The sequence below is a fragment of the Sphaerodactylus townsendi genome, linkage group LG01, assembly GCF_021028975.2.
Source record: "Sphaerodactylus townsendi isolate TG3544 linkage group LG01, MPM_Stown_v2.3, whole genome shotgun sequence".
Lineage (NCBI taxonomy): Eukaryota > Metazoa > Chordata > Lepidosauria > Squamata > Sphaerodactylidae > Sphaerodactylus > Sphaerodactylus townsendi.
The window spans coordinates 78,904,838-78,917,606 of record NC_059425.1 but is presented as its reverse complement, the minus strand read 5'-3'; the positions used below and the strand labels follow the sequence as shown (position 1 = coordinate 78,917,606).

The window sequence follows — 12,769 nt, the reverse complement described above, 5'->3', positions numbered from 1 at the left end:
GGGGAAAAAAGTCTGTGAAGCATTCAGGTTAAGATAGCAATGTTAGGCATACCTCCTAGGAAGTCAGCAGGAGAGCTTAGGGGGATCTCGTTTTGAGTAAACATGCATAAAAGATTGTATTATACACAACTGTATTCAGCAATTTGGGCTAATTAGCATGCAGTGGACAGGTAGACAGTGGGAATTAGATGGGTTGAATGAAAACGTCTAGTAGCCATGTTCAACATGGCACTGACCCTCTGATGTTAGTTTTGGATTATTTCATGCTGTAACAAAGGATTAAAGGAAGATTAATTCCTTTTCATTGTGTTTACCAAGAATATATGCATTGCGATCTAATTATCTACTCCTTGTGTTGCTAGTCATGACTGTCAGCTCAAATACCCAAACAGCCCACTATATAAATACCTTGTGACTGGGCTTATGACCCATGGAACTAGTTACTTTTTCAATAGAACCCAATAATAAATATACCTTACAGCCACTTCTAGTCAGCAGAGGAAGGCAATTTATATTTTGGCAGACTCCAAGAAGGTCTAAGATTGTAAAAAGCAGCAAATGTACTTTCTTTTCATACGTTTCCCCTGTTCCTTACAGTCCCTCAGTTCATCAGATCCATGCATCTACCTCTCGTTCCTTACTCACTTCTGGTCTTGGAACTGGGAAGTTACAGATGTGATTTTAGAGATATAAGTTTAGGAATAGGAAGGGTGCATTTCTCCTGCAAGCTGCTTTTATTGTTAAAGTACAATACCGCCTTCCCTTCTCCATTTTATTTGTCCGGTGATGGTAGCTAATGCCAAAGCAGCATTTTCAAACATCTGCACAGCTCATCACATCTCCACTGGCCAAACAAAATACCTGCAAGGTCAAAACTCCACTTGCTTTCCAAGAACACTTGACAAGTGCCAGGAAAGATGACCATTGGTGCCACAGTGCCCGTGGGTGCTAAGCTGTATCCTCTGCTTTTGTGCATTTGGATATTGGCTTTTTTACTCATGGACTCCCCACTCCCTAGGATATAATGGAGAAAAGTAGGATGGCTGGGCTACCCTGAACAGAGGCTTGTAAAATCAGATCTCTTGATCTAATTTGCTGGAAATGTGGAGGGTCTTTAGTGGACTGGCAGGACTAGGACCCCTGCAGTTTTTGTGTCATTTGGTTGAGAAACAGCCACTTCAATCTCCTGGAAATAGTCCCATGCACAGGGAATAACATTCACAGAATATGATAGTAATGAGTGGAAATTGTTCTTCCTTCTATCTCATTCTCACAATACAAATGGCAAGGATCGTGACAGAAAATGTATTTAGTTCACGTTCTGATTGCTGACCTGCTGCTTTCTTTTTGTTAGGCTTGTTGGATTCATTACTGCCAGATAGCTGTCTCTATTCATTTAGAAGCTCATATTATAGATAATGAAAGACCAACTATCTGTCCTCAGCTGAATACAAATTCACAGAATGTGTGCCAGTGCATGTCAAAAAGAGGAGTGAATGTTACTCAGGTTAAATATGGTTAGTTGGTCTTTCAATACCATCCATAATAAGAGCTCCTAAATGAATTATACATTAGTAATTATATGACTTGATTGGAGATTCATAATTAACCTTTCTACTGGATTTTTGTGACTTTTGTAATATTTGGAACTGTTTGATAAATACTGTTTGTGTGTCTGTGTACTTTGACCTCTGAAGAAGACCTATGAGGTTGAAACTTGTCAGGTCAATCTATGTAACAGGTTATGTGCAATCAATTTGGTGTTTCAGCATTATTGGAGATGCAATCTTTGGATTCAAATTTCTACTGAATTATTCTAATGTTAAGTGCTTAACACTGTTAACATTAGTTCTTTAAGAAATGTGCAATAAAAACATATTGTATATATGCTTTTCTCAACTTTGGTTCCTAGCTACATGGATTAAACAAAATCATAATAAACTTTAATAAAAAAGGAGGCAAAAGTAACGACTACTGGAGAATTACTCAGCTTCAAAGTAGACAATGAAGAAATCAAAATTATTCAAGACTTTCTATTCCTTGGTTTGTCAACCAAAAGGAAGATTGAGACTGGAAAGAAACTAGAAAAGATGGTGGAACTAGAACAGATCCTTATGTGTAAGAATGTATCACTGAAAACTAAGATCAATTTAATTTATCCCAAGTATTTTTAGTAATTTATTTATTGAGGGCTGTGTTTCCCTTGAGGGGGTTAGCACTGACATTTTCTTTGCCAAATAGCTCGATTTTGGGCATTTTCAGGGGTAAGGAAAAGACAATAACGCTAGGAAAAAGTTGAAGGCAGCAGGAAAAAGAGGATGTCTCAACATGAGATGGATTGACACAATGAAGGAGGGCAAGGCAGTTAACAATACATTTTGGAGGACACTGATTCATAGGGTCACTTTGAGTCACGAGCTACTTGATGGCACGTAACACATCCCAATTCTCTTTCTGTTTACCTACCCCAACTTTTTCTACCTTTCCACCATGTTTCTGCTTCCCTGCCCCAGTTATTTCTTTTTTGCCCATGAGCAGGTCTGGACCCAAGCCGCTACTTGGTGGCCCCTTTGCTAGGTGGAGATATGAACAACCCTGGTGTAGGGACCTTGGTTGGCAGAACAGCATTCAGCCTGGCAGATGTATAGATTGCCAAGATGGGACCAGAGGATCACCCACTGCAACTTGTCTTATATGGTCAGTGGATTGCTTCCTATCAAGTATATTAGTTCCATCTTGAAGCAGTTTTAATGGTTGTCCATAGGCTTGTGTCCCTAATTCCAAATACTTGTATTAACCTTTAAACTGTTAGTATCCTGGGACCTGCCTAGTCGTGGGACTGCTTCTTCTAGTATAGCAGAAACGCTTTCTGTCTGTAGGAATTTTCCTGCTAGATCTATTTGCTTCCACCAGGATGTACTTTTTTTTGAGAACAGATTTCCAAAGGAAGCAAGTGAAGCTCCTACTCTGCTTTGGTGTCACAAATAGCGAAGACCATCTTAATTTAAGCAACCTTTGACTGGTATCAACTATTGGTCGCAAGCTACATCATGAAGGATGTCAGGGCTTTTTTCTAGTTGTAAACTTTTTGTGTGAAGTCATTATATCAATTTTGACAGGTCTGTATACCAGCTATGGCTAGTGATAGAAGCCAGCGTTAGTAATGCAGGGTAAACATATTCATAAATTTATTTGATAACTCAAACTATTTCCATTGAATGGAGTTTAAGGGTCACTGTCATAATCGCATAGTAGAAATATTTCTAAATACTCGCCAAATATGCTTTTCCTAGCACACAGACAGGAAATTTCAGTGGCAATTAAAGTACCTGAAAACAATCTGAAATGTTACAGCTACAGCCATTCACTGTTATGGGCAAAGTATGTTTACGTTCTGTTAAAGCCTTACCATGCAGATATCGTACTGCGAGGACAAGATTCTTGACCAGTCAGTCATTTGAGACTTGACTATTTCTCCCATCATGCAGGATTTTTTCAAATCACCGTGAAACATCTTGTTGGAAAGATTTAAAGTATTCACCCAACTGAAGTTTCCAGACTTTATTCTGAAGGCTTAGAAGCTACTTTAAAATAAATGAACTAATAAAATGTAAAGTACTTTATTAAATAATTGGGAAAAAAGGCTAAAGAAGTGGTATGAGAAGGACATTTTTGGTTTTGAAGGATTTATACATCAGACAATGATTCATGATTATTTAAGAATATACGCTGAGCAGTCATGAGGTTGTCTTCTAAAGGAGTTAATTTCGGTCCTCAAATTGTGCCTTATTTTTTAGCAGATATGTTGCTAGGAATTCAATAGGATTTGGTGGCCTAAGGAAAGAGTAAGGAATAGTGATTTTTTTTTAGCATAGGCATTACTTAAATAATTATTTTAACGTAAATATTTTTATTAAAAAACAACAACAAACCACACAGCAAAAGCAAAAAAGAAGCAAAGTCTGGCTACTTTTATAGTGCTGAGAAAGAGTCCTCTCCTTTTGTTCCTAACAGTCAATAAAAAGACAAGTTTTTACTATGTTCGCTGTCTTCCATCTCTTAGCTTAACACACTAAACTAATATAGCTAATTATAATATATGCCTGACTCACTATTCAGAGGCATTTTTGGGTACCTACAATTTTCATATTAACTGTAAAGAAGCATTTGGTAGATTTTAAAGATCCGTAAAAAATGCTTGACGTTACCTGAGATCACCAACTATCTTATTTTAATAATTTGATAGCCGGCACTTAACATATGAGGAAAACAGCCAGTAGCTAAGCAGAGAAATATTAGCTTAATAAATCTAGGCCAGAACTTTGATTTCATATATCGTGTGTTCTTCAGTAGCTTGTCTAGTGCTACACAATCAGCAGCAGTAATAGTACTGTTGTTTTTCTTAAGTTAATCTTTTTAGGCTACATTGTAAAAATGCAAAGGATGACAGATTGTTAATAGATCATTTGATCTGTTCTTTTATTTTAACATAATGTTAAATCTATAAGAAGAACAATTCATTCTTTTAGTCAAATAATTTAAATCTATAAAATAAATTCAATTTATAAACAAAGCATTAGCATATAACATTAAACTTGGAAAATACAAGAAAAACATTGATTTACTGACAGGTATGCTATGGCCACGCTAGTCATCTCTTGCTTTCAGAGGCCGCTTCCGCACGGCCCATTTATGACGGCCTGGGGGCGCCAAAAAAGGCGCCCCCAGGCTGCCGTTCGCACAGGCGCCGCTGCTGCAACGCAGCAGCGGCGACCTGACTCTTCTTCCTAAACAACAACCCTTTAAAGGGTTGTTGTTGGGGAGAGGCGTCTTCCTATGGCTGGAATGAGCAGCGACCATCTCCCGTTCGCCCCTTCCGTCTCCTGTGCGCTTGCGGTAGCAGGCCCACCCACTTTCATCCTCCAGAACCTCCAGGTCGCCGAGGGCAGCGTGAGGGCTAAGGCTTCCCATGAGGAGCCCTGGCCTCAGTGAGAAAAGCAGGAAAGTCGCCTCGCGGAGCCGCCTGCAATCGACAGACCTCCGCTTCTCCCGTTGGCCTTGCATGCTTACGCGAACTCTGCGCTCTGCCACGCCCTTGCACTCTTGGCGGGGCTGTTTCAGCCGGCCGTCCTTGAGGCGGAAACGGCCAGAGAGAAGGGAAAAGAGAGAAGTTTTCTACTTATCCACAGCTGTAGACAAGAAACAATAAAAATGAGCAGGAGAATGGGAAATGAGAATGTTTGGCTGTAGTGACCACATACAGATATCTCCCATCCTATTGCCCCTCCTGTGAAGGACAATTAAAAGCTCCTGAGTTTGGGAACACTTCAAACAACCCCTGCAATCCCTCAGTGAACCAGAACTACCCTACAAATTGGATTTCTAACCAAGAATAAATCCCAGTTTAGAATCTAGTACTATGGGGAGGATGTAAATTCCAATATGCTCCACTGTCTACATTAAAGCATAATGGAGAATTGTAGCTTGACTGAAGCCTTCCCAAATGAAGAAGCTTTTTATCTGTAAATAAAAGAGAGTCCATGAGCATATTAACAAAATATGTTCACACTTGTAACAAACCTATCTGTGACTTCTGAATGAAGGCATTATCTTGAACTGCCCTTACCTTGCTACAATTTTTCCCTCCCCTGCAAAGTGGGAGAGACAGATCTACTAGCAGTTCACTTTGCTACATAGAAGAGCAAGAAGAAAAACATGTTGTGGACATAAATTTCATGTCATCAATGTCAAATTGGATTGCAATCTGTTTATGACAACTCAGTCTGATTTTCATCCCCATTATTATGGCTCCTTTTAAGCTTTATGTTCTCAATGTCAGTATTACTACCGTGTTTCCCCGAATATAAGACAGTGTCTTATATTCATTTTTGCTCCCAAAGATGTGCTATGTCTTATTTTCAGGGGATGTCTTATTTTTCCTGTGTTCTGTTCATCAGGCATGCTTCCAAACAAAAACTTTGCTATGTCTTACTTTCGGGGGATGCCTTATATTTCGCACTTCAGCAAAACCTCTACTATGTCTTATTTTTCGGGGATGTCTTATATTAGGGGAAACAGGGTAGCATGAAGACTGAAACTCGGGCCCTTTCCGCACGGGCGTTAAATGGCGGCCTGTGGACGGCAAAAACGCCGTCCCCAGGGAGCCATTCGCACAGGGGGCGCGGCTGCCCAACTAGCGCGAAGCCGGCATTTCCCAACCTCGCTCGGGGAGCAAGGTTGTTGGGAAATGCCAGGTTGGAGACCCTGCCGTGTGAACAGCAGCGGCTCCAAGGCGCCCTCCCCCCCACTCCCACCCTTTACTTACCTGGTCTCCGGCCCTCCGGCACGTCGCCGAGGCCTGGGGACACGCCCCCCTGCCCTGCGACGTTGAAGCAGGCGCGCAGGGCCGGGGGGGCGTGTCTCCAGGCCTCAGCGACGTGCTGGAGGGCCAGGGACACGCTGGGTTGGCCGGTCGGCGGTGCTCTGCGCTGCCGTTGTCCCAGCTGTTTCTGGGACCGTTCATGTGAACGGTCTGAGCTGTGGAAGCTTATCTGGGGAATTCAGATTAGCCTGTACACTCCCACACACGCCAGCTGGGTGACCTTGGGCTAGTCACAGCTTCTCGGAGCTCTCTCAGCCCCACCTACCTCACAGGTTAGTTGTTGTGAGGGGAGAAGGGCAAAGAGATTGTAAGCCCCTTTGAGTCTCCTACAGGAGAAAAGGGGGGATATAAATCCAAACTCTTCTTCTTCTTCTTCTCTGCACTGCACTGATTTAGTTTTTAGAAACAAAATATAAAGTGCATGCTTGCACCACATGGGAGATCACATGAATAAAATGTTCATTAAAAAGTTACCTGACCATAGAAAACTAATATGTCGGAAGAACTGCAGCCCAGCGTAATAGTTTATACAGATAATTTTTTTGAATCGAGGAACATTCAGTGATATGAGCAATACCTACAGAAATTATATATTCCTGCCACAGATTTGCCACATCTATGTAGGTAAAAACTAATGATCCTGTGAAAAATAAATATGTACCATACCTCTCTTTTGCAAGTACTGCAAGGCCTTGTAGCAAGATAGGCACAACTGTCTGATCCAAATAGGCACGTGTAGGTAATGACTGAAGATCCACCTTCTGTTTTGATGTCTTCTCTGCAGCAGTCTTCTCATTTTCTGCTATCCGCTGAAGAATTTAAACACATGCCGCATGAAGGCAGCAATCCAATGTTTTAGTTGAAAATATAAAGCCATTAATTTCCGAATTAGAACATTCAAAAATATTCAAAGATCACTATGTTTTACTTTATAGTCTTTACTCTTGAGTGAAGTCAGGGGACTCTTTAAAAAAGATCATGAAAAGGGGAAGTGCAGTTTTTAAGATTGAGAGGCCAATCACTTTTATGACTGGCAGTGGTTGCAAAATAAAATAAAATAAAATGTCTCCACACACTGACACTCCATGGCTTGACTTCACAGTAAATATTTCTGATGGGATTTATTTAAGCTACTTTGCACTGGAAAAACAAACATGCAAAGGTATCAATGTGTATAATATAAGCTCATACTGATTTTATACCAGGATCCACTGAGCAGTTAGCTTTGTAAGGTTGAGTCCCAGTAAAGCAGGCTCTCCCACTTCCTTAGTGCCACTATTTCAACCTCTTCTTACAAAAAAAATACCAATGATATTGTGGCTAAACTAGATAAGGTATCATGACCAATGATGTGTTTTGTGCCCTCATTCACTCAGAGTTAGAATTCACAAGTTTAACTCAAGGTTAATTTCAATTGAGAATATTAAATACCAGGAAAATCTTAATTACCTCGACATTTTCTGTAAGACCATATTCTGCATGAGGATTCTCTGGAACCTATAAAACACCATACAATTATAAAATAAAAATAATGATTTTTTTAAATTAAAAAAAACAGAATTAAAGTTTCTAACATTACCTGTGGCTGGTTCTCCATAATCTGTTCTGTGTCCATGATATGTTATGTAGAAGTTATCAAATATAAAGTAGGCTTGAAAGAAAAAAAAATTCTGATTACACCGTGATACACTTTAAAAAATATTAAAAATACAATTGGTAGTTTCAAGATGTAAAAAAAACCCTGTTATACTTAATATAGTATATTATTCTTTACAATGTGTTATATATTATAAACACCCTTTCACAAGTATCTTTTAGTATGGCTTCATTTTTTGTGCATTGGCTGCATTTTTCAGCTGTACTTTTGAATATCAAATCTAGAATTTGACTACAATATACAACTGCTTAACAACATCCATTGGTTTCTAAAAATTGTTAGAAATCATACTTTTTTGCTTGAAGCCAGAAAAATTGTGTGTGGGAACCAGGTATTGTACATGTTTTCCTTGCAAATGTAGCTGACTGCAGAACAAAGCAAAACTGAGAAAGGTCCACTAAGCTGCTGGTATCTCTGATATTAGAAATAGTGCCAAACACAACCTATAAATTTGGTCCTCAAGGGATAAATCCAGATCAGGTATTTTCCCAGTCAGCCAACACCCTCATGGTCTGTGTTGTCTGAATAAAGTTTAAATTCATTATTCTTTATCCATTTATTACCACCTCAAGGCACTTATTTGATGCATGTTCTGCACTCCTGCCCAGGTTGCACTCAGAACAAGTGTTACTGTTATCACACTAATTATATTACTGTTGCATGGTTTCAAGACCCAAGTTGTTGAAAATGTGCAATCTTTGAGGTGCTTTGCAGCATAAATCTTCTTGTGAACTCAGATGGTTTATTAATACAAAGACTTGCATAAGAGCATGTACATCATGAAACAAGAATGTAAAAAGTTTAAAAATTTATAAAATTTCCTTGTGTAAAAATTACTTAACGGGCAAATAGATTTTATACGCAGCCAAACTGAACTGCATGCAGGGGGTATAAGAAGCAATCTAATGTAGTCCGAATTACAATGACCTGGAAATTTACTGAGCAGACTGAGTAGTCCTTAAGTGTACCTCCTGGTAAAATGTACAACAGAGTAAAGCATGTTCTGTTGATTCAATCTCTCTTAGTTCACAGGGATACAGTCTCTCCACAAAATTAATCTTTTTATAGCAACCATCCAGAGCAGTAGAGGCAAGTCAAAATACCTTCCTATGACCAGGAATCTCCAGCTGAAAAGAGCAGGCTGCAGGAGAGGATCCATTTTTAGATTTGTCCAAAGAAAAGCAGAGATATCCTTAGATTAGCCTGTTGCTCTTTGTCGATATGGACTGATTCATACTCCATTTCTAAATATGAAGAAAAGCCCAGGCTTGCTAGCTTGCATTCAATTGCCTTGAGCCATGAAGACTGAAAACTATCTCTAATAATCAATGGAGTTAAACCTTGAAGAGTAAAATTCAATTTAAGCCATAGATTAACAGACACAAGACAAACCCTGACCACAACTTTAATCATGCCTGTCTCCAGGTGCAAATGGCATTTAACTCACAATGAGACAATTGAGAGGCCAATCACTTCTTTGCCTTTTGAAGATCAAGTGTAATGTGTAGTTCACTTATTTTGTTCAGCAGCACATAGGAGAAGTTTTTTTAACAGTGCTATCCTAAAGAGGACTACATCTGTCTAAGCCCACTGACTAAAGTGGACTTTGAAGGACGTAACTCTACAAAGGACAGCTCTGTTAGTCTTCGAGGGCTGTGTTCAAAGGGTAAATCCAAGCCAGAAATTGGTTGAAAGAAGTTTTCGATGGTCTGATTGCCCGTAATCCAATCCTACGCAAGTTTACCAAGAAGGAAACTTCACTGAGTTCAAAGGAACTTACTCCTAAATATGCACTCTAGAACTGATGTGCCACACGATACGCTCCGACTGTTTTGCCCAAGAAGCAGCCCAGCTACCTCCTATGAAGAGTGGCGGAGGGATTGTCCTCCTCGCTTCCATAAGAGGCACCGCGGACCTTCCTGGCCTAAAATAACTGCAGAGGACGCCTTTCTGTATCCCCAAAGCAATCTGACTACAGGAGCAGAAAGCGCGGGAATGCTGGGATCCCATCAACCGAGGCACGGGCTGGCCGCCACTGGCCTGCCGCTTCATAATGTAAAACGCGCCGCTTTCCCTTTCCTCCTTACCCGGGCAATCGTGGGCCGCAGATGCAAACAGTAACCAAAGACCGGTCGCGGAGCAACGAGCAAAACAACCGACTGCGGTAACCACTTCCAACGGCTTGTCGTACACGGGTACCGTAAATGAGAACGTCGTGCGTCAATGGCTGTAGTACGCATGCGTGATAGAACTCGGGAGGGCGAGTACAATGTGGGACTGACAAGGAGGCGGTAAGAACGCGGGTGCAGTCAGATAAATTTTGCGCCTGTGCATATATCTCAGCTGCTCCTTTTAGGCATGAATTAGGTACCAGTTCCGTGCTTCTCTCCTTTTCCAGCCGCAAGACTGTACTTTCCTCGTGTGTCCTGCTTCATGCGAAATAATGAAAGAGTGACTTTCATGGAGGGGGGGAGGTAACTGTAGCCACTTCTCGTTGCCTGAGATTGTTTACTGATTCTCTTTAGTACTTCAGTTTGCTCAAGACGCGTTACAGTTACAATGGGTAAAGTGCACAGACAATAAACATAAAAGGGGGGGAAAGCCCAACACCACTGAAAAATTTAACGGAATGAGGAAAAAAAACCGTTATTAGTATATTGCGAAGGAATTGTTCGGGTAGTCCTCAGAAAAGGAATCTCAAAAGCGTAGCGGCGCAGGGACTTCACCTGGACACTAATTTGTCATTTGATAGAGGCTGCAAGGAGGCGGTTCTCTCCCATTAAGATATTATTCATTAGGAAACGGAGAGTCCAGCCAGGAGTGAGCACCAGAGCTACTCCACTGAGAAGCTGATCAATAGAATCGTATACTAATACTTCAACTGGTATATTAAATTTACAATGATTTAATCCATACATATGATTCTGTAATATAGGAATATGAGCTGCTAGGTGTAGTAGAAATTGCCTGTTTATTGTTAAGGAGGGTAGTTAGTTCTTCCCTGTATATTATTAGACAGGTGTAGCCAGTTCCCTTGTTTGAGAAATTAGGTTTATGTGCTGTGTGGTTTCCGGGCTGTATGGCCGTGTTCTAGCAGCATTCTCTCCTGACGTTTCGCCTGCATCTGTGGCTGGCATCTTCAGAGGATCTGATGTTGGAAAAGCAAGTGGAGTATATATCTGTTGGAGTGTCCAGGGTGGGTGGGGAAACCTTGCCTGTGAGTAACAAAGGCGGCAACCAGGTCAATAGTTGAGGGCATCTGAATAGAAGTATGAGTAACAATGAAGACTATAGCCTGGGAGTAACCCTGTAGATAGCAAGGTCACTGGTGGGAGCATCTGAATAGAAGTATCTTGGCCTTTGTTTCTTTTGTCTATGGTCATCCTGTGTTTGTGTGGAGCTGGTTAGACACTGTCTTGACTCTAACCAGCTGGTTAGACACTGTCTTGACTTTAACCAGCTCCACACAAACACAGGATGACCATAGACAAAAGAAACAAAGGCCAGGATACTTCTATTCAGATGCTCCCACCAGTGACCTTGCTATCTACAGGGTTACTCCCAGGCTATAGTCTTCATTGTTACTCATACTTCTATTCAGATGCCCTCAACTATTGACCTGGTTGCCGCCTTTGTTACTCACAGGCAAGGTTTCCCCACCCACCCTGGACACTCCAACAGATATATACTCCACTGGCTTTTCCAACATCAGATCCTCTGAAGATGCCAGCCACAGATGCAGGCGAAACGTCAGGAGAGAATGCTGCTAGAACACGGCCATACAGCCCGGAAACCACACAGCACCCAAGTGATTCCGGCCGTGAAAGCCTTCGACAATTAGGTTTATTCTTGTTAGGTTTGTTAGCTTTATTTTTGCAGCAGTTATAGTTAGCCTGGAGAAGTCTTTTAGTTTACTGTTATGTATTGATATGGTATTATGTTTCTGATGTATTGCTAAACGCATTGTTGTAAATTTATTTATATTTATTTTTGTAATATATGAATATTATCTAGTTATTGATATTTTTGATGTATTAATGCTCTGTTAATGTATTGATTTATTGTTACTGTTATTTAATGTAGTATAGATTCAGTATGGATATGTATTAATATGTTTGATACAGTACTGCTGTTATTGTTGGGGAAATTGTTAGGCTTGATATGTTTCAGTCGCTATCTATAATATGATCTTCATTCTTAGATTTATTGTATGTTATCAATATTTACTTTGTTGTAATATTTACTATTTTATGATGATGTAAGCCGCCATGAGCCTTGCAGTGATAAGGCGGGGTATAAATCAAATTACAAATACAAAATAATCAAACTAACATTAAGAAAATGGGTAGCATGAAAGCTTGGCTGCTACGAATCCTCATAAATCCAAATATTGTCTTTCCCCTCCACAAAGTACATAGTTTCATCTGCATTGAGCTCATTAGTAAAATATCACATTTTATTGGCAGGTTTTAGTTTTCTGATGTCTCCTGCCACATTTTAAGAAGAGATTTTTCCATAATCAAGTTGAAGGACAGGTCATTTATTGTAAGGGAAATAGTTCTCATGGGGGCTGCAGTGGAGGACATAGAGATTTACAGCACAAATGAGCAATGAAGCATGGTGCTACTGGTTGTGGAATAATTAACCATCTACTTAAACCAGTGATCTCATAATGATACACTAGGTATACTAATGTGCCACGAAAGAGGCTGCTATGTCCTTAAAATTAA

At 40.3% G+C, this 12,769-nt stretch overlaps 1 protein-coding gene across 3 annotated transcripts; it reads right to left on the bottom strand.

Moving 5' to 3' along the window:
* Window positions 1–3,604: 3,604 nt before the first annotated feature.
* On the bottom strand, window positions 3,605–10,276 carry DPY30 (dpy-30 histone methyltransferase complex regulatory subunit). 3 transcript variants are annotated; one of them, XR_007243515.1, is made up of 6 exons: window positions 10,127–10,276; window positions 7,962–8,033; window positions 7,832–7,879; window positions 7,049–7,191; window positions 5,627–5,718; window positions 3,605–3,834 (listed from the first exon to the last, which is right to left on the bottom strand). XR_007243515.1 is itself a non-coding variant. In XM_048484663.1 (5 exons), the coding sequence occupies exons 2-5, from the start codon at window positions 7,995–7,997 to the stop codon at window positions 3,762–3,764; spliced, it is 300 nt and encodes a 99-aa protein (XP_048340620.1). In that variant the 5' UTR covers window positions 7,998–8,033; window positions 10,127–10,275; the 3' UTR covers window positions 3,605–3,761. The 3 variants fall into 3 exon arrangements, 2 of the variants coding, with proteins under 2 accessions (XP_048340620.1, XP_048340627.1); XM_048484663.1 differs by lacking the exon at window positions 5,627–5,718 and having other exon boundaries at window positions 10,127–10,275; XM_048484670.1 differs by lacking the exons at window positions 5,627–5,718; window positions 10,127–10,276 and adding an exon at window positions 9,143–9,165.
* Between the last annotated feature and the right edge of the window lie 2,493 nt (window positions 10,277–12,769).

Excerpts from the sequence above, each read along its gene's own strand:
- DPY30 (XM_048484663.1), bottom strand. The coding sequence starts at position 7,997 with ATGGACACAGAACAGATTATGGAGAACCAGCCACAG. Across the intron at positions 7,192-7,831 it reads GTCTTACAGAAAATGTCGAG|CGGATAGCAGAAAATGAGAA; the intron begins GTAATTAAGATT and ends TAAATTCTTCAG. Across the intron at positions 3,835-7,048 it reads GCAGTACTTGCAAAAGAGAG|GCCACCAAATCCTATTGAAT; the intron begins GTATGGTACATA and ends CTCTTTCCTTAG.